At 38.6% G+C, this 25,268-nt stretch overlaps 1 protein-coding gene across 1 annotated transcript in view; it reads left to right on the forward strand.

Moving 5' to 3' along the window:
* adamts16.L (ADAM metallopeptidase with thrombospondin type 1 motif 16 L homeolog) overlaps positions 1 to 25,268 on the forward strand; it is a 152,382-nt gene that overhangs the window by 99,766 nt on the left and 27,348 nt on the right. The window contains exons 15-18 of the mRNA XM_018266846.2: positions 9,857 to 9,980; positions 10,625 to 10,869; positions 12,056 to 12,194; positions 22,980 to 23,106. Coding sequence (XP_018122335.1) covers positions 9,857 to 9,980; positions 10,625 to 10,869; positions 12,056 to 12,194; positions 22,980 to 23,106 — 635 coding nt within the window. The remainder of the gene's footprint in view (positions 1 to 9,856; positions 9,981 to 10,624; positions 10,870 to 12,055; positions 12,195 to 22,979; positions 23,107 to 25,268) is intronic.

Below are 25,268 nucleotides of genomic sequence, written 5' to 3' on the forward strand. Positions count from 1 at the left end.
GAGCTTTTTTATAAAAAAAAAACTGAGAAAAAATCAGATTTTATTTTCGTTCTTAATTGTCCCAATTGCAGTAATACCACTTATGATGTATGGTTCACTCAAGAGGAAATTCAAAAGAGACTAGAACATGTTAAGATAAGCAAATGTCCAGGGCCAGATGGTATTCATCCCAGGGTACTTAATGAGCTTAGCTCTGTGATTGCCAAACCTCTTTACTTAATTTTTCAGGATTCATTGAGGTCTGGCATAGTGCCAAGAGACTGGCGTATTGCTAATGTGGTGCCTCTATTAAAAAAGGGATCCAGTTTTTGGCCTCAATAGGCCTGTTAGTTTTACGTCAGTGGTAGGAAAGCTTTTTGAAGGGGTATTAGTTTGTGCCAGCATGGTTTTATGCACAACAGATCTTGCCAGACTAATTCCATTGCCTTTTATGAGGAGTTAAGCAGGAACCTCGACTCTAGGATAGCAGTGGATGTAGCCTACTTGGACTTTGCTAAAGCTTTTTATACAGTATCACACAAAATGAATGGTTAGATTAAGGAATATTGGTCTGGAACATAGTATTTATACTTGAATACAACTTCTGTGTGAACAATAGCTTGGTTGCTTTATAGAACTCTGCATAAACACTTCAGCATAACATGTCTGCAACAGGAACTTTTCATACAGAGCATACACAGGAAGAGGAAGAAGAAGATCACACAAGGTTACAGGTCAAACATGACATCACATTGCTAAGTAACAATAGACCCTCCCTGCATTAAGTAACATGCACTGGAACAATCTCTGTCTGTTGTTTTCTAACAAGTGGTAGGAAAGCTTTTTGAAGGGGTATTAAGGTATAATGGCTTTGAGAATACTGTGAGTTTGTACCAGCAATGGTTTTATGCATAATAGATCTTGCCAGACTAATTTAATTTATTTTTATGAGAAGGTGAGTAGTGACCTTAACTCTGGGGTGGCAGTGGATGTAATCTACTTCTAAAGCATTTGATACAGTACCACACAGAAGGTTACTGGTTAAGTTAAGGAATTTTTGCCTGAAACACAGTATTTGTACTTGGACAGAGAACTGGCTGAAGGATATATATATAAATGGAATATATTCTATTTGGACCAGTGTTGTTAGTGGAGTACCACAGAGCTTTGTAATTTGTCCTTTGCTTTTCAACCTTTTAATTAATGACCTGGAGGTGGACATTGAAAGAAATGTTTCTATTTTTGCTGATGATGCTAAATTGTGCAGAACTATATGTTCCATGTAGGATGTTGCCTCTTTGCAGAGTAATTTGACTAGATTGGAAAACTGGGCTGCAAGCTAGAAAATGAGGTTCAATGTTGATAAATGCAAGGTTGCACTTTGGCAGAAGTAATATAAATGTGAGTTATACACTACATGGCAGTGTGTTTTAGGTTTCCTTAATTGAGAAGGATCTAGGGGTTTTGTAGATAATAAGTTGTCTAATTCCAGACAGTGTCTTTCTGTAGCTACTAAAGCAAATGAAGCACTGCCTTGCATAAAAAAAGCCATTAACTCAAGGGATGAAAATATCATTTTGCCTCTTTATAGGTCCCTGGTAAGGCCTCATCTACATTAAGGTATTTTTAGTACCCAGACCTCGTTTATAAAGCAAAACTCAGAGAGAAGGCTATTCAAATAAGTGAGGTCATTTATTAGACAAAGACAACCAAGTTTTTTGTCTAGGAAGTTGTCACAATCACACCACAGTGTAGTACTTAAGTGTGACAGGAGAACTTCACAAAAACACTCCTCTTACAACAAGCTTTTATACCTTTTACAGAGCATTTACCATAAATAAGAGCAAATGGTACACGGATATACCATACATGGTCAAAGCCCTCATTCTATATTGGAAGGCATGTAAGCTTACTATAGTAAATATTGCAATACCTATTGCACCATTTTATGGTTCCTTGATTCCAACATACACAAATCATAAAATCTATGTCTGCTACTTTGAGTCAGGATGGGCGTCTGAAGTTCTGAAGCAACACTTCTGTATCTAACTGCTGTTTGACTTCTGTCTGCAGAGTCTTGACCTTTGGTCAGCATGCCATTGTATGTTTACCTGAGACCACTATCTACCTGGGGCCATCATCAGCCTTTCCTTCTCCCCTATCTGTCTTAGGTCTGGCCTCTGTAGGTACCAGGACGAGGGGTCTTGATCTTTAATTTATATTAGTAGTCCTGAATACCAGCCATTAACCATCATGGAATAGGGTGTTTCTCATTGTTCTATTGTCAATATCATTATTTTATTGTCAGTATGCAGTGCAGTTTTGGGCTCCAGTCCTTTAAGGAGACCAATCATCCTAAGAAATATTTCTATTTTTTTTCTATAGTGTTTGTTAGGTAAAATAAACTTTACTTACACTATTTCAATTATTAAATCTCTGTTACATTCTCAATTATATCATATCACAATCATATCAAGTAGGCAGCAGCCATTTTGTGGACACTGTTATTAAAGCAAGCTTTAGATCATGTCAACATCTTGTTTATGTGGGACTTGATGCCCATGCCCATGCACTAACTACACAATAAGATGGTGAGGAGAGAGGGGGAATGCGAGGAGGGCAGTGACATCTAGGAAATGCAGATTGGTAAGTGAAAATAATTGCTGCCCAGCCTCTATGCCTTATTGACAGCTGAGATTTTTAACAGGAATGGATGTTTTAATAAAAAAAACATAATACAGCTTGTTATCTCTGGGTGACAGGTCCACTTTAAGAAGGGTATGAATGAAATAATGAAGGTAGATTGTCAAGATTGCAGAGGTTCTCTGGGAAAAAGACACTTGCAAGGGGACATGATTATGCTTTATAAGTACATTAGAGGACATGAGAGAGAGAGAGAGAGAGAGAGAGAGAGAGAGAGAGAGAGAGAGAGAGAGAGAGAGAGAGAGAGAGAGAGAGAGAGAGAGAGAGAGAGAGAGAGAGAGAGAGAGAGAGAGAGAGAGAGAGAGAGAGAGAGAGAGAGAGAGAGAGAGAGAGAGAGAGATTCTTTTTTTCCATAAAAGGGATCACCACACTAGAGGCCACCCATTTTCAGATTAGAGGAAAAAAACTTAGTTTGAAACCATGTAGGTGGTTCTTCACAGGGAACACAGTGAGGTTGTGATGGCTGATTCTATTAATGCCTTTAAGAGTGGCTTGGATGATTTATTGGAAAGGGTATATCCAAGGCTATAGTGATACTAAAATATACAATAACATAGATATTGGTATATATAGTTTATGAAGGGGTCAGTGTGTGTCAGGGGCCTGTCGGCTCCTAGCAGGAAAGTCCGGACCAAGGAGGAAGCCTCAGGTTAAAGTCCAAGTTCGCCGTAACCAGAAAGGGATCAGGAGAAATCGTAGACAAGTACAGGCACAAGTTCAAAAGGGAGGCAGAGCAGGATCGTCATCAGTGTCAAAACAGAGGTCAAAGTCCAGGAAACAATCAGGATCACAATATAGAATACCCAGGAACACCAGCAAATGGAACCTATTATAAGGCATTGAACCAGCGTCTTCCGCATCCTTATATTTCATATTTGTCAAAATGTGGCGTCATGATCGCCAGAATCTGGATTTAAATTGGGAACCCTGGTCTGAAACAATCTCTGCAGGAAGACCATGTAGCCGAAAAATAAATTGAATAAATAGCTGGGAGAGCTCCACCGCAAAGGAAAGTTTCCAGAGGGGAATAAAGTGTGCTATCTTACTGAAGCAGTCAATAACTTTCCAAATGACGGTGTTCCCTTTTGAGGGTGGTAACTCCATGATAAAGTCCATGGCTAAGTGGGTCCATGGATGGGAGGGAATGGGTAAAGGTTGTAACAGACCACTGGGACGGGAATGGAGGAGCAGAGGACTGACCGGACAAGATTTGATTGGCGAAGTGAGGGAACAAGGAGGTGATGACTTTGATTGCTTGGACTAATCACCTCCCTCAGCAGTTGGGCTCTGGACTTCCTGACTGACAGACCTCAGTCAGTCAGGATTGGAAACATCATCTCCAGAACCACCACACTGAGTATCGGAGCCCCTCAAGTCTACTGTTCACTCTGCTGACGCATGACTGTGCAGCCATGCACAGCACAAATCACATCATAAAGTCTGCTGATGACACGACCGTGGTGGGTCTCATCAGCACTAATGATGAGTCACCATAAAGAGAGGAGGTGCAGCGGTTAACAGACTGGCGCAGAGTCAACAACTTGTCTCTAAATGTAGAAAAACAAAGGAGATGGTTGTTGACTAGGACTAGGAGTGACCACCTTTCACTGTACATCAACAGCTCTAATGTGGAGATCGTCAAAAGCACCAAATTCCTTGGTATCCACCTGGCAGAGAACCTCACCTGGTCCCACAACATCAGCTACTTAGCCAAGAAAACCTTCTACAGAGGGACTATCGAGAGCGGAGATTTACACAACTTGATGCAACCGTAAAGCCACCAGCATTGTGGCTGATCCAACACACCCCTCACACTCACTGTTCACACTCCTGCCATCTGGAAAAAGATACCGAAGCATTAGGGCCCTCACTACCAGACATTTTCTTTGCCCAAGCCATAAGGCTCCTGAATACTCACACACTTCATCTGACCTTACTATACTATATATATGTTACACAGCCACTGTATGCCATTGTTTAAATAAAGCCATTGGATACAGTTGCTCTCTATGAGCACATCTGCACTTTATCATGTTCTTTATCATGTTCTTACTACTATCATATCACAATGATACACCCATCATGTCTGACATTTAGCATTATTTACTTAACATATTACATCTGCTGAGTGTGCACTGTCTTGTCCTGTCCCTGCACTTTGCTGGCCTGTCTTGCAGGAGTTGCATATTTTTGCAATTGCACTTTTTGTCTGTTGTCCGGTACTTCTATGTTGTGTGTAGCACCATGGTCCTACAGGAACGTTGTTTCGTTTTACTGTGTACTGTACAAACGTATATGGATGAAATGAGAATAAACTCAGTCTTGACTCTTGGTGGGAGTATCAAGAACCTCGATATGGCAATCTCCAGGGGTAAAACTTCTGGAAAAATTTGTCTGCTTTCCGGTTCTTGGAGCCAGGGCAATAGGTCAGAACAAAGTTGAAGCAGGAAAAGAAGAGAGCCCATCTCACCTGCCAGGGATTCAGTCTTTTGAGAGTCTGTATAAATTCCAGATTCTTATGGTCAGTGTAAATAGTGACTGGATGAGGGGCACCCTCCAAGAGATGACGCCACTCATTCAAGAGCAAGCCTCACTGCCAAGTGATTCCCAAAATAGTAATTCTGCTCCGCCGGGGAGAATTTCTTGGAAAAATATGCACACGGGTGTAACTTTCCATCGGCAGAGTGTCTTTGGGACAGAATAGCACCAGCCCCAACATCAGAAGCATCCACCTCGATGAAGAAGGTTAACAGAGGATCAGGATGATCAGGACTGAAGAAGAACTAAATGGGATTCAATCTTTCAGGGATTGAAAGGTTTCCACGGCAAGAGGGGGCCATGAATTAGGTCTACCTCCCTTTCGAATAAGAGCGTGGATAGGGCTATGCGAGAGGAGAACCCCTTGATGAACTGCCGTTCACTGTAGTTTGCAAAGTCGATAAATCTCTGTATGGTCTTGGTGCTCAAGGGAAGGGGCCACTTCTGGATTGCAGAGACCTTGGCTGGATTCATCTTAAATCCTTTTGGGGAGATAACATAGGAAGGGAATCTTGGGCACCTCAAAGACGCATTTCTCCAACTTGGCATAGAGGGAGTTTTCCCTTAATCGAGAGAGTACCTCCCTTACCTGGGAGCGATGGCTTTCCAAATCTTTAGAGAAGATCAAGATGTCGTCTAGGTACATCACCACCGATTTCCTCAGAGGTCTCAGAAAATGTCAATCACAAATTCCTGGGGCATTACAGAGGCCAAAGAGCATTATTAGATAGTCGTAATGCCCATGCCGGGTGTTGAAAGCCTTCTTCCATTCATCCCCTTTATGAATGCGGATTCAATTATACACCCCATGGAGATCCAGCTTGGGGACAATCTTAACCCCCCTCAATTAAATAAACAGTTCAGAAAATAGGGGTACCAGTCCTTAATTGTAATTTTATTAAGACCCCGGTAGTCTATGCAGGGCCGTAGCCCTCCATCCTTTTTTCTTCACAAGGAAGAAGCCAGCCCCGGCTGGAGAGGTAGAGGGACAAATGAATCCCTGCTGAAGATTCTCCTGAATATAATCTTTCATGGCAGATGTCTCGGCAGGGGATAATGGATATGTACAACCTCTGGGTGGCATTGTGCCGGGAAGAAGATCTATAGGATCTATATACAGTAGTAAGGATGAGGGGGTAGGAATTCCACAGACCTTTTGCAGAAGATTCAAAATCCTGGTAAACTGCGGCAGAAGTAGAAGATCGGTAAAGGATACCCAGTGGATGGGAGTGACAAGCAGGCAATGATGAAGACCAGTCAATGGAGGGGTTGTGCAGACAAAGCCAGGGTAATCCCAACAGTTAATAATCAGGAATGATAGTTTTTCTGTATGTAAAGTCCCAACCTGCAAATTAAACCTGCAGATTCTTTCAGACATTAACGGTCTGTCATAAATTGCCAGGACCAGCAGGAGAGTAGACAAAGGGTACAGAGGAACACCCATCTGTTTGGCAAAGGCATCGTCCATGAAATTCCCTGCAGCCCCGGAGTCAAGGAAGGCAGAGCTCTCTTAGCAGCACGACAAATCTGCAAAGGCAGGAGAAACCCCTTGGGGTACAGGTGCAATGCCCACCACATGTGACACCCTAGTTTTACCTGGGTGAGAGGAACCTCTCAGCTTTAAGGGGCAAAAGTTGGTGAAATGAGCTTGGCCACCACAGTACAGGCACAGGCCGGAGAAATAGCAGAAGACTGCTGGGGTGGAGAAGGCAATAGATGTCGTTGGTAGCATGGCCCTAATGTTGGCTGAAATCTCTTGCTGCACTCCTTGTCAGATTGATGTTCCCTTAGCCGCCACCTTGATGGCAAGAGCAATCAAAGCTTCTACTTGTTCGGGAAGATCCCTGGAGACCAGATCATCTTTAAGTTGACTAGACAGACCTTGGTAGAAGACAGCTCCATAAGCCTCGTCATTCCCATTAGTTTCTGCCATTAAACTTCTATATTCAAAAGCATACTCACAGGCACTGCGATTCCCCTGTCAGATTTGCAGGAGCCGGAAAGATGCACAAACGACTCGCCCCGGGGCATCAAACACAGTTTGGAATGACTGGAGGAAAGCTTTGACATCATCGATCAGAGGAGAATTCTTTTCCCACAGGGGGATTGCCCACTCAAGTGGTTTGCCTTCCAGCTCGGTCATTATATACCCCACCTTCGCCCGCTCAGAAGTATATTGCGAGGGTTGAAATTCAAACTGTATGAGTCACTGGTTAAAAAAGACTCTGCAGGTGAGAGGATCCTCAATATAGCGAGGCAGTGGAGGAATGCGGGGCTCTCCATTTGGAGCGTAGAAGGATCACCGGCACACAGGAATTTAGTTAAGCAGGGCAAGCACTTGCAATTTTATTGAATGCAGTGCAACGTTTCGGGGCATGCCCTTTTGTCAAGCATAATGTGGACGTAGTGCAGGCATTATTTAAATAGTGTTCAATTAGCATACAATTAACAACCATGTGGTAAAAAAGTATAAGATTTCATATAAATAAATACATACAAAAACATTTCAGACCCATGTCCCCTTGGAAGATTATTCACAAAGTCCTTTGTAGTGAACTAGTGCAGTGCGAAAAAAGCTATTTTGACTGTGAAACATAGTAACCGAAAACAAAATAAAAACCACAACAGTGGCAACAATTTCAGTAATAGTAAAAACAGTATCCACCACTTGGAAGATAAAATTCCTACCAGATAAGGAAAAGAAACATTACCTGTTACTGGGGGGTAATCAAACAAAGCTTGTTATCTGAAAGGGAGAGGAGTTGAAATTAACAATTACTTAAAAAGATAAATTGTATCAAAAGAGCTGGAGGCCGGATAAACCTTAAATACTACAAAGATCTAAATGTTGCAAACCAGGTCCCCGAGGGGCCAGATCCAAAACATTCTCTCTGTGAGAGAACCCTTTTAAGATCCTGCCCTTGTTTGCCAGGTATTCTCTCTAGTATCTGCCAGCGGAGTTGCGCAACCCTATGATTATGTGTAAAAAAATGTTTTGCTACCAAAGTTTCACGTTTTATATTCACCAATTCTTTTTCATTTTTTACCCCTTTCAGTTGTGCTTGGTGCAAGGATGCTGCTGGTAATTTCTTATTGCCGATTTATGCTCATACAACCTAGTCTTGGCGGATCTGGTTGTTTGGCCCACATAGGCCAAACCACACGGGCATTTTAAACAGTAAATGACGTTACTAGTATCGCAAGTAAAAAAAACCTTTTATGGGATATCTAGAGCCCTGTAGTGGGTGTGTAACATAATCTCCAGCAATAATCCCATTACAATGCCCGCAATTACGGCAGGGAAAGGTACCCTGTGATCTACTAGGGACCCCACTCCCCTCTTGGCCCTTAGGTTTACGTTTCACCAGATCCCCAACTCTCATCCACCCGCACCAGCCACTGGTATTTATGCCACTGGCAGCTTCTTTAGTTAGGGAGGATGAGCAGAACGGTTAGAACAGAGAAGGGCTCAGTGTAATGAGAAATTACAGCAGTGAAATTAAAGAGAAGCATGATCCCTTGTCAATATGGGGCAAAAGCTCACTAAATTCCCTAATAAAAATTATTCTGCACCCCCTCAAAACAGGAATACTGCCTGCCAACTGACCTCCCCCCCCCCTCAATTGCGCCCAAGGTGCCATCTCTAAAAGCCAAAATGGATGTGTCACTCAAACTGGGATTTTGGGAAATGCCTCCACCCCCAGGATCAGGCAAAAGTTTCCTTGTACTTATTATTCCTGAGATGGGGCAACCCTTAGACCCCTCCTTGCCTGGCTGCTTGAAAGCTACACTTGTATATGCATGGAGATAGTGCGGCTCCTGATTCTGCTCTTACTTTCCCACTGCCATAAACTCACCAGCTCTAGGGCAGTCACTTCCGCTCTCATGAGCAGTAGGGGAGGAAAGGAGATAACTTATGCGCAGCATCATTTTTGTAAAGCAACTTACTCACGCGCTGCCTGTAATCATTAGAGAACAGTGTGAGAACAGAGAGCAGTGGGAGGGACACAGCCAAGGTGGGAGATAGCATGGAGGAGCGGTTCTAGAGTCCTCCTGATGGATTAAAGCTTCAGAGGCAATCAATGCCCCTCCTCTCTGGTCGGTCGTGGTCTACCAGAAACATTACTGGGATCTTCTGGTAGACTGTGATCCACTTCCTGGGCACCCTGATCCTATTTTGTACTGGAATCAGTGATACATGTAAGCATTTTGTTTGTACTGGAGTCAGTTACAGTATTTGAGTGAGCTCTAATTCATCTGCTATGGAAGGAAGCTCCCCTATAAGATACATTGGATCTAACTATGAATGAATATCTGACACCCAACTGCTGCATGAAGACAGAATGAAGAGAAACAGATACTGGGAGTAGTATAGGGAATATAAACTTGATTATTTCAAAAATGATGCAGAATTTGTAATTGATTGTATTTACAAAGTTTATTATTTCAGTATGCTGGAGCTTATATGAAATTTTCATTTTCACGATAATTCACAATTAAAAACATAGAAGAAAACTATTATAACATTGATTTAAAGTATATTTATAAAATATTCACTACTCTTTGATATTTCTTTTCTCTCTTTGATGGTTCTCCTTTAAGTTATAGAGCAGTACCTATGTTTTCTCTCTGGCAGACTGTTGGATGTGACCACCTTCTTGGCTCTAATGCAGTTCCAGATATCTGTGGTGTGTGCAAAGGGGATAATTCTACATGCAAGATTTATAGAAATCAATACACAAAACAACACTACTCTAACCGTGAGTACATACCTTTAACAAATAGAATAAAAAAACATAGAATCTGCTATCTGTAATTATTGAGATCTGTAGGATTCTAACCTTTCCATAATATGGAACATTATGCCTCAAGTTTACTAAAAATACTTAAACATTAAAGGAGAAGGAAAGCTACCAAAGCAGTGTATTGCCAATAGATTAGCCACAATAGTGCAAGTTATTAGACTATATTTATTCCACAGAATGCTTTACCATACATGAGTAAACAGCTCTAGAATCTCTCTCTCTATTTCTTTAGGATAGCAGCTGCCATATTAGCTTGTTGTGACATAATTTCCTGCCTGAGTCTCTCTCTGCTCACTCATAGCTCTGGGCTCAGATTACAACAGAGAGGGAAGGAGGTAGGGCGGAAAAAGAAGGGTGAGAGGAGCAAACTGCTCAAGCCCTAGTCCTGGAGATGTATGCTGAAAACAGGAAGATGCAGAAGCCCATGTGTACACAATACAAGGGGAAAAATGCTGTGTTTTTTTTGACAGAGCAGCATTACTTTGAGGGTTTACTAGTATTTATATAGACCTTTCTCCCAGCCTCATCTATTTCAATCCTCATCTTGTTCACAAATGTATTTTGATTCCACTAACATCCAAAATTTTTCTAAACTATAGAGTATTACTGGATAGTCACCATTCCTGCTGGAGCACGCAGTATACGCATTAATGAAATGAACATCTCTACCTCCTATATTTCCATAAAGAATAGTCAGAAAAATTACTACCTCAATGGACACTGGACTATAGACTGGCCTGGACAATATAAATTTGCAGGCTCAGTGTTTGACTACAAGAGACCGTTTAATAATCCAGAAAGTCTGAATACAGCTGGACCCATAAATGAAACACTAGTAGTTGAGGTAAGTACTTAATATATATAAATTGGAATATAAAAAGTTCATTTAAGGGGTTGTCCTTGAGTTGTTTTCAGATTGTTCATCAGAAATAAATTGAAGATTGTATGTTTTAATCATATTTAGTTAGCACTAAATGTATGTACAGATCTTTTTGTTTGAAATGCATTATACTTATAGTATTTTGCCCAACTTGAAATCGGGCCATATTTGTCAAGCTCAGATTCTGCAGGACCAAACAGACTAGATTACCACGTTCCCATTTTCAGGATAGAAGGCACAGAAGGCCAATTTCCATAATTTTGTTTTTGCTGTATTTTCACTGTATCCTCCCCTACAATTCCCCCTTTTCTTCTATTTCCACAGTAGTGTCATCTCACGTGCTTTCCTAATATTTTTAACCAAATCCATTTTTTTCTCTAATTGTCCTCCATTTTACATTCTGGTTTTTCCACTTCTCTTAATCTCCCTAATTAATTTTATTATCTTGTTCTCGTCCAGCCTTCTTTTCTACCACTCTTCTCCACCTTTTCTTCTTTCATCCCACTTTAATACTGTTCCCTTATTATATGTAATTTACCCTTGACTTGTATTTCCCTTCCTAATATTCCATTCATTCACCCACTAACCCCTTTGCACATCATGCTCTTTACAATTTCAATTTCTGCACATGCACTTACATGAGTTACTGGGCAGAAGTGCTTACCTCCTCTAGTGGCTGCAAGGATAATCTATATTGAAGAAATGCAGCCAGTAAGGGAACACAAGTTCCTTCTATGTGACTTTACTTTCTTTCTTTGGTAGTTCAAAGAAAAAAGTTCTACCTACTGTATAACAGTAATACAGTGGCACTAGGACTGGTCCTTGAGTGGCAATAAGCAGTGGCAGAGCTGAAACATTTACAAGAGAAAGCCTGCAAGCAGTAACTTGGGAAAGGATTATTACCAGAGCCAGATTTGTGGATGAGGTACCCCTAGGCCTGTCTATCACTCATAAATATCAGTCACTTTAAGAATATGTTAGTCAAAATAATGGAGCCATTACCTGTAGTCTAGCAGATACTTACTGAAGTGTACTAAAGGGTGACCTTGAGATAGAATCATGCGCAATAATAGAAATCAGTATATAGATAACATTTGACATAAGAAAGAATACTGTATATGTTTTAATGCTTTGATTTATCTCCTATTAGATACTGCTTCAAGGTAAAAACCCAGGAATTGTGTGGGAATACTCAATGCCAAAGCCAGAAAGTAACAAAAAGCCAGCTATAAAGCACAATTATACATGGGCCATAATTAAATCAGAGTGTTCTGTCTCTTGTGGAGGAGGTAAGGTATACCAGAAACACTGGTAAAGTTATAACGTTTATATTTATTTGAAAAATGGTTGTATTGCCCATGTTTTTGACTGAAAGCTAAAATATTGTACTGCTGTGCCAGTCTTTCCGTTTATTGCAAATTCACATTGTGCACAAATTTTCACAAATGGCTCACAAATGAGACGGATGTTTGCATGAGTGCAGCCATTTTGCAAGGTTTTTGTGTAGACAGTACATTAAATTCACAATTTGCAAAACTGTTTTGCAAACATTTTCTCCCCCTCCAAAGTCATGGCATTACTCAAATACAATGTGTGCACATAACTATTCGCATTTTATGATTTTTACCATATTTAAAAACCTCTTATGGACATTCAAAATGCAAAAAGGAAATCACAATTCTGTTTGCACATTAAATACACCACTCTTCTCTACACCAGCTTTATAAATGCAATCATGTGCAAGAAATATATTCACTGTGTGAACCATTCTGCCCTTCACAAAGTTTATAAATGAGTCTCACAGTCTATTGTATGTCACATTATAAGCTATTTTAAGTTTTTAAATGTAAAGTTCTGCTGTATGTAGTTGAAAGTCATATAGTGGCAAATGATAAAATTTGTCTTCTTAACACAAGGTAACAGGAATTGCTTTTTTTATAGTTAACATGTCAATTTACCTTAGAATTTTGTTGCATTATTTAATTATGTAAGGTTAAAGGAACATTTCACTTTTAGTATGTTTATGTAACCTCTTTGTGGTTTGTATGTTATTTTGTTTGTTACAGTTTATTTTAATACTATATTGTAATATAGCTCTCCAGTATTGACTTTAGACTGTTATCTGATTGCTGGGGTCCAACCTTTCCAAGCAGTGACTTGAATTGGTGACTGGAAAATGAATAGGAGAGGATCTGAATAAAAAAAATAAATGTTAAAAAATATTCATAACAACAACAAAAAATAGAGTAGCAGCTAGATCAATAATTTTTTTGGCTATTCTGTCAGTAACCCTGGAAAACAGGCAACATTTTGAATGTCAAGGTGTAGAAAATAAAGAATAGATAGTAACTGACAGAAATCACTGTCTACATCACAAAAAAGAGTGTGTTAAATGTTTTCCTGACATTTGAGTCTCCAACCATGGTTTATTGTTAAAACACAGATAAATAAATTAGTGGACATGAAAAGAATTTACATCCAGATATCAATAAATGAATGCATTAATTCATCTGGCATACAATTATTAACGTACAGTATTTTAGCATTTTGTGTACATGCATATGGGTACATTGTTCAATATGTTAACACACCATAGTTTTTCTTACTGCATAGCAATAAAATGACTTGGAAATCCATTACCTTACAGCATGCATGTCGTAGAGCTCTGACATACCACAGAGACATCTAAGGGCTATTAAATTAATGTCTGTATTACTTTCCCAACAGTGCTGTTATGGTTGCCAAAATAAAAGATTGTATGGTTACCATGACAATCTAGTTAAAGGAGTTGATAGTTTTATGGTTTTTACAGGGTATCACAAGTGGTGTGGAGTGGACATAGTAAAATAAAATAATGGACAGATTCCAGGACGGATGAAAATGTCTCAGTGAAGTCAAACATTTTAAGTGCAGTATTAGTTAATGAGATAACTGCTTGGCAATAAAATAACGATTATTATAATTTATGCACTTATATCTAAGAAAGAAACGTTTTTAAAAATGTATATGTAGGATATGTTGTCCAAGAAAAGATAATGTATTTATAGTAATATATTTTCAGTCAATATATCCAGATTCTCGAAGACCTGACTTGTTTTTGATAATGAAGAGTGATAAAGCTGAAAGCAAGCAACAGATACAGAACGAGGGCAAGAAAAACAGAGAAAGGATGATAAATAGGAGAGAAAACAAAAAGTATAAAGGAAAAAACAGTAATTCCAGTATGACACATTATTTTTTAGGATATGAACTAATGCAAAGTTACTGAAATCAACACTTAGCTGATCCAAGGACTGTTCTATTTGTCTTTTTGGTGTCAGAGATTGTGTTTTTCTCAAATATTAAGAGCTAAGGGGCAGATTTTTCAAGGGTTGAATTTCGCGTTTCTAAAAACTCCCATAAACTCGAAATTATAAAAAAAAATGACCAATCGAAATTTATTTAAAAAATCTATTTATATTTAGGTGAATAGGATCGAGCTGCAAACTCGAATCAAATTCGATTCAAATTTTTTCACCAAAAAAAAAAAATTAAACAAAAAATTCAAAAAAAAAAGTTTTTTTTCAAAAGTCCACCAATCCAAATTGATTGTAGGAGGTCCTCCATAGGCTAAACCACCAATTCGGCAGGTTTTAGATGGCGATTAGTCGTATTTGAATTCTTAAAGCGGACAGTAAATTTTTTTAAACTCAAATCAAATTTGGACTATTCCCTAGTCGAATTACACTAAAATAAACTCGAAATTTGAAATTAAAAATTCAAATTTTCAATTCGACCCTTGATAAATTTGCCCCTAAGTGTCAAAGAGACAAGCAAAAGGAGGCCCCCATTCTGGTGCACAAACAAGATTCTGAGATGATACAAGGCTTGCCTTAATAACATTGTCCACAAAATGGCTGCTGCCTACTTGCTATAATTTTGAAATCCCAGACTGAAGGAATCAAGATTCAAATTTATATAGTGTAATTAAAGTTCATTTTGCTTGATTAATGTGATAAAATAGGATTTTGAATATTCTACTATGGAACTTTATGGCAAACTGAGGCTTACTTTGAAGGAGGTGGCTAATGTGGACTGGATTGAAGAGCCACTAGTTAGTTAGTGAAATAATCTGTTCTGCATGTACGGTTTTAAGATATGAGACTCGGGTATATATTACCTGTATATAATAGTATTATTAGTATAGTATAGTATTAAAGTATAGTATTAGTATTATTAATTTGTATTATATAATATATATAATATTATATAATAGTAATTTGCTTTCTGATAGGCTCTGGCAGCCTATCAGATTATTTATCAGAGTCCTGGGAAAGGCAGACAAAATAAACTGCATCTGTTTGTAATATTAACTAATTTACTTAACTAATGTGCTGTCATTTTCTTTGGCTATAGTGTGCCATACTACTCTATATTTGTTTAGGCAGTTTGGCCAGTTCTGCCCATACTGTCTGACCATAACAGGATGTATGTACCTTGGAACAGTTTTAACAGAATGTGTTGTGATTCTATCAGATTGCAGTTGATTTGTCCAAACTGAAGGAAATCTTTAGGAAATTTCTAAATCTATGACTGAGATAACAAACGAAAGGCTCCTTAGTGATGTGAATTACAACCCAAAGGCATCAGGCTAAGGCAGACAAAAGTCGTCATTTACAACAGCTGGAGTCCCAAAAGTTTTTCATGGCTAATTTATGAAGCTCAAATTACTCCTTAACAGCTGGATATGTAAGCTTCTCAAATTGTCCATTAGGTTTCTAATGTTACTAGGACAGCTTGTGTTCAGCATGTAACCAGTACAGATCCTGCATATTGGAAAATTGGCTCTTTGTGGAGTAAAGCACACAAGGGAATGCCAGGGGAAATGCATATGGGTAAATATTCTTGGGGTCACTCAACTTCAACCTCAAAAATTATCCATTCAAAGATACAAATTGCACACAAAGAAACAGTATTCTATAGAGCAATATTTATATTTACAATTCATTTGGCTACCCCCTGCTAGCCCAGTTCTGTACAAAGCAAGAACATAGGGAGCAGGTGCTCCAGCAAAAGGAAAATTGTCAGGTCCAGTACCATGAATATTGTTTCTAACCACCATATTATTTACCTCTATACTACACATGTAAACACATTTTCCTTGGAAAGCAGTCTTGTATTTTTATCTGCTCTGTTGTGCTTAGCCAGTTTTTATTTAATGCCTGAACAAATCTTCATTTAGTTTATTGTGCTCAATATGTGAAGGTATTTTACAAAGAAATAGTTTTTATAGAAATGTGGCAAAGTCTCAACGGTGTAGACTAAAGTGAAAATTATATGTAAATAGGGGGTTTTTTTGCATTTTGAAACACCTGAAAGTCTTAAAACATTTCTGTTTGCTCTAAATAAAATAAAATGTGTCACTAATAACTGTATATGTTTCTGAGTCACCAAAATGACTCTGTCTTGTGTATGCTTGGTTAATGCTGAAAGAGTATAAACTAGCCCAAATACTCTACGTTTGCTAAAGTATTTTTCTTTTGGTAACTGCTAAACAGTTTGAAGAGAGTATATAAGTAATTCTAAACAACTATACTTGCTGAGTAATCATTGAAAACCTTTCACTACTCATCCTAGCAGCTTCTTCAGTTTGCTGCTCGGATGAGTAGTGAAACGTCAATGATTACTTATCAAGTCCAGTTGTTTTAGAATTACTTATACTAGATATACCATGACCTGGATGACTAAAAATCTTCATAGTTTGTAGGGAGGTGTATTTTCCCTAGATTCATCTCTTGCTCCTATATGTACGGCAGTTCTAAGGGCGTTAATTCCCAAGGAAGTCTCACCTCGGGAATAATTAGCAGGCTAGATCAGCCAGAGAGAGGGAGTCTTAGATTGAGCTAGGCGCAGAGAGAGGGATCTGCCTTTTTGTGTTTTTGCCTAAAGAAGAGCACTTTAAATGACACAGCCTCTGTGAGGCTATATTTTGTTGTGTTCAACCTCAAATCCCAGTAGGGGACCGGTGTTAATCTGGCCAAAGACGCAAAGATCCGATCGTACGAATCAACGTACGATCAGACTTCCCCATCTCCCGACCTGCCAATAACCATTTCGATCAAATAAAGTACAAAAGAACAGATCAGCAGATGTTCTGCCCCTGACAGCAATCATACGAAAATTATGTTCGACCAAAGCTAGTGACAGTCTCCCTCTGAAAATCGTACAATTGGCAATACATGCAGAGATATTACCCGCAGCCGACAGAAATCTTTTAACCTGTCCGATCGACCAAACACCGATCTCCTCCGGATGAAAAATGTCGGGACTCTCCACACACGGTCTGAAAATCGTACGAATATGGCCAGCTTTAGAGTGAGAAGATACCCTATGTATTAGTTAGAATTAGTTAGAACCCAAGTCTGGCAATGTGAATAATAAATAGACTTTAACTTGCTAAAGAACTATTTTATTTTTTGATATTGCTCAAACTATTTACTGCATTCCCATGTAAATCTGTGTTCTGACATTTTGGTAAAGTTTATACTCATGACTGAACAGTTTGAGGCTGGCAGCTAGAACTTGTCTCTAAGGCTGTATCTGGAGAGTATCTACTATCTGGAAGAGTTGAATGCTCCAAAATCCATGCTTTGTTTTTATAACCTTCATAAAATCTATGGGGCTAATGTATCAAAATATGAGATTACAGCTCACCAGAGAAAATCTCACACACTTTCTATTTATTTCTATGGGATTTTTAGAATTGTATCTATTAAATAGTGAACTCTAATGTTCACCCATTAATAAATATGATTCTAAAAATCCCATACCATTGAATAGCAAGTGAGTTTTTCTGTGATAAACCTACCCCATTAAAGGACCAGTAACATCAAAAACATATTTTAAAAATGTTGTTGGTATACCACGGAAAAAATACAAAAAGACAAATTAAACTTTAAAATCGCACAGTCTTTATTAAGAAATAACTTACTGAAACTCTGCTTGCGCTCCTCTTCAGAAAAGGCCATCTGGCGATCCATCGTGTGGTGCACGATTTCTCCTCCCTGCCTTCCTTATAGGAGATAGCAAGGGAGGAAGGAGAAATCAAGCGCCGCACGATGGATCGTCACCGTGTCGCCTTTTCTGAAGAGGAGCGCAAGCGGAGTTTCGGTAAGTTATTTCTTAATAAAGGCTGTGCGATTTTAAAGTTTAATTAGTCTTGGTGTTTTGGTTTTTTTCGTGGTATAATAACAAATTTCTTTTAAAGAAAAATTTATGTTACTGGTCCTTTAAGACTGAGGAAAATCAACAGAATACAAAAGGCGCTGATTTATAATGTACAAGAGTAAAAAAAAATAACTCAACTTAAAGTTAATGTAGATCAAGTAGCAAGAATTACCTTTCTTTAACAAACACCAAAAGCCAAAAGGTATTCCTGTCATGATCTGTATTAATTAGGACCAACTGTCACACAATCATGCCAAAGTTATAACACAATTGTCTTCTATATTATGTAATCATATTGTAACAGCCAGACATATCTCTGAGGGGTTTAGTTCACCTTTAATAACAGCCCCTCAACTCCTATCAATCTGACCCATTTACATCTCCCTACCCAAACAGTATATTACCTATATTAGCGCTCCTATTGGGAATCCTGAGTGCAAGAAGCAGAGTAGCGAAGTGTGGTCCCTCGGCGCCATCTTCTGTCCATTCATATCTACTTTTGGGTAGCCAACATGTGCCTGCAGGCTCAGTGACTGCGAATAGACCCAAAGTGGATATGAATGGACAGAAGATGGTGCAGAGGGAACCCTCGATGCTGCTTTGCTTCTTACATCCAGGATTACCAATACAGGTATGGGACCTGTTATCCAGAATGTTTGGGACCTCCGGATAACAGACCTTTCTGTAATTTGGATATTTATACCTTAAGTCTACTAGAAAATTATTTGCAGTCATATGAAAAAGTTTGGGAACCCCTCTCAGCCTGCATAATACGTTACTCCACAACAAAAAAAGATAACAGTGAAATTAAATCAAATGTGAAAAACTGGCTGTGCAAAAATTTGGTACCCTTGTAATTTTGCTAATTTGAATGCATGTAAATGCTCAATACTGATTACTGCCTTGAACTTCATAGGCAGGTGTGTCCAATCATGAGAAAAGATATTTAAGATGGCCAATTGCAAGTTGTGCTTCTGTTTGACTCTCCTCTGAAGAGTGACAGCATGGGATCCTCAAAGCAACTCTCAAAAGATCTGAAAACAAAGATTGTTCAGTATCATGGTTTAGGGGAAGGCTACAAAAAGGTATCTCAGAGGTTTAAACTGTCAGTTTCAACTGTAAGGAATGTAATCAGGAAATGGAAGGCCACAGGCACAGTCGCTGTAAAACCCAGGTCTGGCAAGCCAAGAAAAATACAGGAGCGGCATATGCGGAGGATTGTGAGAATGATTACAGACAACCCAAAGATCACCTCCAAAGACCTGTAAGAAAATCTTGCTGCAGATGGTGTATCTGTACATCGTTCTACAATTCACGGCAAACTTTTTCATATGACTGTATACGTTAAATAAACCCAATAAGTATTTATTATATCGTAGTTGGGATCAAGTACAAGGTACTGTTTTATTATTACAGAGAAAAAGGAAATCACTTTAAAAAATGTGGATTTTATGGATAAAATGGAGTCTATCGCATATGGCCTTTTATGAATAAAATGGATTCTATCAGAGATGACCTTTCCATAATTCGGAGCCTTCTCAATAACGGGTTTCCAGATAACGAATCCCATACCTGTAGTAGCGCTAATATATGTAATATATTGTGCGGGGAGACAGAGTTAAAGAGGGCAGTTGATGGAGCTGTTATATCTTGGGGGCTTTAGTTCTCCTCTAAGGGACAGGTTTATCAAAATGTGAGGTTAGAACTCACCACAGAAAAACTCACACACTTCCCAAATATTCCTATCGGATTTTTAGAAGCAACTTTTTCAAATGGTAAACTCTAACTTTCATCCTATAGAAATTAGAAGAAAGCGGGTGAGTTTTTCTGTGGTAAACGCTAATATAACATTTTGATAAATCTGCCCCTTAGGGTAAGGGTACACTAGGCAAAGAGGAGCTGGCAATACGCCTAGGGGGCACATTTACTTAGCTCGAGTGAAGGATTAGAATGATAATACTTCGAATTTCGAAGTTTTTTTTGGCTACTTCGACCATCGAATTGGTTACTTCGACCTTCGACTACGACTTCGAATTGAACGATTCGAACTAAAAATCATTTGATTATTCGAAGTACTGTCTCTTTAAAAGAAACTTTGACTACCTACTTTGCCACCTAAAACCTACCGAGCACCAATGTTAGCCTATGGGGACCTTCCCCATAAGCTTTCTAAGCTTTTTTTGATTGAAAATCCTTTGATCGATCGATCGTTCGATTCGAAGGATTTAATCGTTCGATCAAACAATTTTTCCTTCAATCGTTCGATCAAAGCATTTGCGGTAAATCCTTTCGACTTCGAGGGATTTTACTTTGAGGGTCGAAAATCGAAGGTGTGAAATTAGAGCTCACCACAGTAACATTTCACCACTCTCTATTCATTTCAATAGCATTTTTTTTAAAATGGTGCACGCTCACCCATTGATAAATGCACCTCTAAAAATTTCACACTTTGAGAAATCGGCCCCTAAAAGTAAACTAAGAAAAACATATTTATCTTATGTAGCACAATTGCCCTGCAAATTGCATTTTTAATTAAGAATAATGTAATGTAAGAATAATGCATTAATGCTCATACAGTTTGATATATTAAATAATCATAAACAACCAATTATTTGTTTGCTCGCAAATATCTGATCTTTAAATGCTAACTGTTGGCTTGTTGCTGTTGGTTACTAGAATTGTGCAAAGCTATTTTAAATTATCCACAAGGTTTTCATTTTTTTCAGGTACCACACTATTATGAAATAATAATGCTTTAATAAGTTTAAACATAATACCAGTTGAAATTGTAGTATGGCACCGTATGCTGGTATAAAGTTTTTTTTTTTTCATTACATTATATAGTTAGCTAAAGATTTTGATCAATCATGTTGCCTTGTAATACCATCAAGAAAATATATTTTCCACTATACTGTATAAACAGGTAGAAAAATATGGGAATATGCAAAGTGTTGTTGTGTTCACAGTAATGTTACATGATGTGGTACAGGCTATAAAGAAGAATTATGTGTCTCCTCTCCAGTATCTATAAAATGTTGCACTGGAGTTGGAACATTGCCAACTGATCTTGCTATTTCACTAAACTCTGTAGGTGCCAGAGGTCTTATCCACTATCAACTCCTTCTGTTTTGGAGACTTTTTTTTACTGTCTGAAACGAAATTAGCATTTGTCAAAAAAATGTTGTATGTAAGGGATATGTTATTCATGACTTATTTAAGTCTGGTTGCACCCCTCTGGTTGCACCCTCTCTGTAAACTTTCTTTTGGCTCCTGGCACCTTCCTAGACAGAAACTGTACCTGATACTGCAAAGCAAATTTTGCTGAACCTTAAAGAGCCGAAGGTACATCCCAATGTGGAGGTCTGTCTAAGTATAAAAATGGGGGAAAACAAGGTGCTTAATTAAAGGCAAATTGAAACTGTTATGATATATACTAAATACCATTGTAAGTATCCAGTATTGATAAATCTATTTCATATGGTTATATAAAAAGAAGAATGCAACAATTTAGTAACAATTAAGCCCTAAAGGGTCCAAAAACAATACTGCCACTTGAACAATAGGTAAGGCAGAATGGACAATGAGAGAGATATGTTACACTCTCTGCAGAGTGGCAATGTCAATCTCCCCACCATAAAAAAATTCTATGTTGACAATAAAAAAAATCACATCATAGGTACCACATAAGTGTTGTACCTATATGTCATTTACTCTTACAGGGTTCTTTCATAAAGACTGCAACATTTTTTATTATGTCAGTTCATAAGATTACTATTTTACATGTTCTTAAATTAATAAAGCCACACTATAGAAAAAAATAACAAGCCACAAGTATGCCATGGAGAATATTACAACCCGTGTAATTCACGATGATACTTATGCTTTACATAAAACTCTTTATAATTAGGATTTAGGAATACTTCGCTGCCCTTATAATGGAATCCCATGATTCATTTTTCATATAAATAAGTTTTTTCATTTGTGCCTGTACTTGCATGGGAAAGTTATAACTAAACTGGAGAAAGAACCATATACTGTACAACCAAATGCAGGGCCTGGATGAGGTTATGCTAGAGACAAGACCTAAGCCGTGATGTAACTATCACACAGCAGACCCCACAACTGCAGGGGAGGCCAGGGAAGATGGGTGGCCTGGACAGTGCAGGGTCTGCTCTATGGTTCAACCTTGCCCTGTCCTTTGTCTTTCACCACAGCAGGCACACGTGGGGTTAGTTCATGCAGCCAAGGACATGACAGGAATGTACAGCTTGATAGATAAGATTAAGGCTTGATAAAGAGCCCAGCAGAGGCCCAAACGTTGCTGCTTTGTTTTGTGAGCTGAATAAACACTGATCACTGAATCAATCGCATCAGCTGTGCCACAGGTTTCTTGTTTGCTATGACAGGAATGTACAGCTGGTACATAGGGGTCCACTCAAATAAAGTTACATAACAGGGCATTACTTTTTCCCAGAGTCCATAAACATTTGTAAAATAATGCTAGGCTCTCCAGGTTATGAAAATGTAATGTTTTCAGTGTTTCTCTATGCAATTCTAGAGAGGCTCTATATTTGCTAAGAGCAGATGCTAAAAGGGCCAAAAAGCTCTTCTCTTTTTGCACTGAAACGAGGTTCCAGGTCATCTATTCTATGTGTTTATAGCGTTAACTATGGACCAGTGTAATAGAGTAACCTTTGCAGAACTGTAACCCTAACTGTAATTTCAGTAGTGATGTTAAAAATAGGCATGGTCTAAATGTTGTCTATGAGAAACTTGTGAGGTTTTCCTTTAAAAATTGTTTTTAGTGGGGTCATTATTCTAGATTGCAAGCATGGCTGCACACTTTAATACTTATTCTCTTATTGCAGGCCACATGAACACTAAGGAAGGGTGTTACAAAGACATGCGTGTTCAAGTTAATACTTCTTTCTGCAGTGCTAAGAATCGACCAGTTACTGGACCTCTGCCATGCAATCTACAAGCCTGTCTGCCTAGGTACAATTCAACATAAAACTGCAAAATTACAAATGCATCATTAAGCTACAAACTGTTATTCTGTTGCCGGGTTAAAGGTAGTGCTATAGGTGAAGACCTTAGTCTTATTGACCTTAAAAGAACAGTAACACCAAAAACGAAATGTACAGGTATGGGACCTGTTATCCAGAATGCTCAGAACCTGGGGGTTTTCTGGATAATAGATCTTTCCATAATTTGGATCTTCATACCTTAAAAGTCTAAAGTAAATATTAAACCCAATAGGTTGCTTTTGCTTCCAGTAAGGATGAATTATATCTTAGTTTGGATCAAGGTACTTTTTTATTATTAAAGAAAAAAAGGAAATAATTTTTTTGTTCAAAATTTGGATTATTTAGATAAAATAGAGTCTAGGGGGCAGATTCACTAAAGGGCGAAGTGACTAACGCTGGCGCAAATTCGCCAGCATGACATCATTTCGTTACTTAGCCGATTTACTAACAGGCGCTGGCGTAAATTCGCTAGCGAAGTGGACCTACTCTAACGCTACTTCGCACCCTTACGCAAGGCGAAGTTGCGCTATGGCGAAGGGACGTAACTACGCTATTTCACTAACTTGCGGATTTTCATGAACGTTAACTCTTGCGCCAGACTTGCCTTCGCCAACTGAGACCAGGCGAAGTGCAATAGAGTAGATAGGGCTTGCTTCAAAAAAAGTTGTAATTTTTGTCCCAAAAAACGCTGGCGTCTTTTCCTTTTTTAAGGGTGATAGGCTGAAAAAGATCGTACTTTTTTTGGGGGTACCCTTTTTCCCCCCTACATTTCCTAACATATGGCACCTAAACTATACAGTGGGCACATGTGTAGGGCAAAATAACAACTCTATTTTATTTTATGAAGGTTTCCCAGGCTTGTGTAGTGTAATGTATTTGCTGCTACATATATGTCCATTCAACTTTAACTTGGCGCAGTATGCAAATTAGGCATCGCTAGCGTAACTTCGCTTTGCTTGACGAATTAACGCTAGCACAAATTCGCTACCATTCGCCTCCCTGAGCGCAACTTCGGATAACTGGTTTCTGGATTATGAATCCCATACCTGTATATGTTGAAGTAATTAAATATATTGTAGTGTTGCCCTGCACTGGTAAAAATCATGTGATTGCTGTAGACACACATCTATAATTTACATAAAAAAGCTGCTGTGTAGCCATTAGGGCAGCCATTCAAAGAAGAATGATAGTAAAAAGTCTATTTATAGCTACCGTATATACTCAAGTATAAGCCGAGTTTTTCAGCCCCCAAAATATGCTGAAAAACTCTACCTCGGCTTATACTTGGGTCAAGCGCAAAAACGGTCGCCTAAGAATAGTCGCCGGCGTCCAAGAATAGTCTCCAAGAATATTCGCCGGCGTCCAAGAATGGTCCAAAAACGAGACCCCGGCACCTCCAATGGGAGCAGAAACCCTCAATTTTTTGATTGAAACTTACCAGAAGCTGCTGCATTTCTCACCCTCGGTTTATACTCGAGTCAATAAGCTTTCCCAGTTTTTGGAGGTAAAATATATATACTCGAGTATATACGGTATATTGTTAATCTGGGTTGAAAAAATCCATCAAGCTCAGCCCCTCTAAATAAATACAACTGGCCCACTAATCATGTTCCTGCATTAAGGCAGGCCAAATCTGACAATACCTAACCTTTTGGCTGGCTCTTTAAAAGAATAACCTGGACATTTGCATGTCTATGCCCACCAGAAGTTGAGTCTAGTAGCATAACTTGATGTTACTGGGCCCCACAGCTAATTCAATTAAGGTCCCTAAAACATAAATCACCTCCTGTTGCAAAATATGAGTATATTAGAAGTCACCCCGGAGTTCATCTTCCTTGTCATCCATGTTATAAGCCATTATTTCAAAGATATGAGGTGGGACCATAAGCTAAAGAAAGAAGATGCTAAAATCAGCTAGAAGATCTTTTTTCTCATGTCTTTTACTGCAAACATTGTTGTATAATATGCTTCAATATGCCCAGTTTTTAAGCATAAAGAGCAGAATAATCACTTCATATCTGATAAGTTTATAAAATTTACCATCAAAATTGCTATCTAAATTTTGAATAGAAGATCATGGTTTGCTTTTTATTGCTTTTAGGGGATCCAGACTGAGATTTAAACACTTGG

This window comes from Xenopus laevis, chromosome 6L (genome assembly GCF_017654675.1).
Source record: "Xenopus laevis strain J_2021 chromosome 6L, Xenopus_laevis_v10.1, whole genome shotgun sequence".
Classification (NCBI taxonomy): Eukaryota; Metazoa; Chordata; class Amphibia; order Anura; family Pipidae; genus Xenopus; species Xenopus laevis.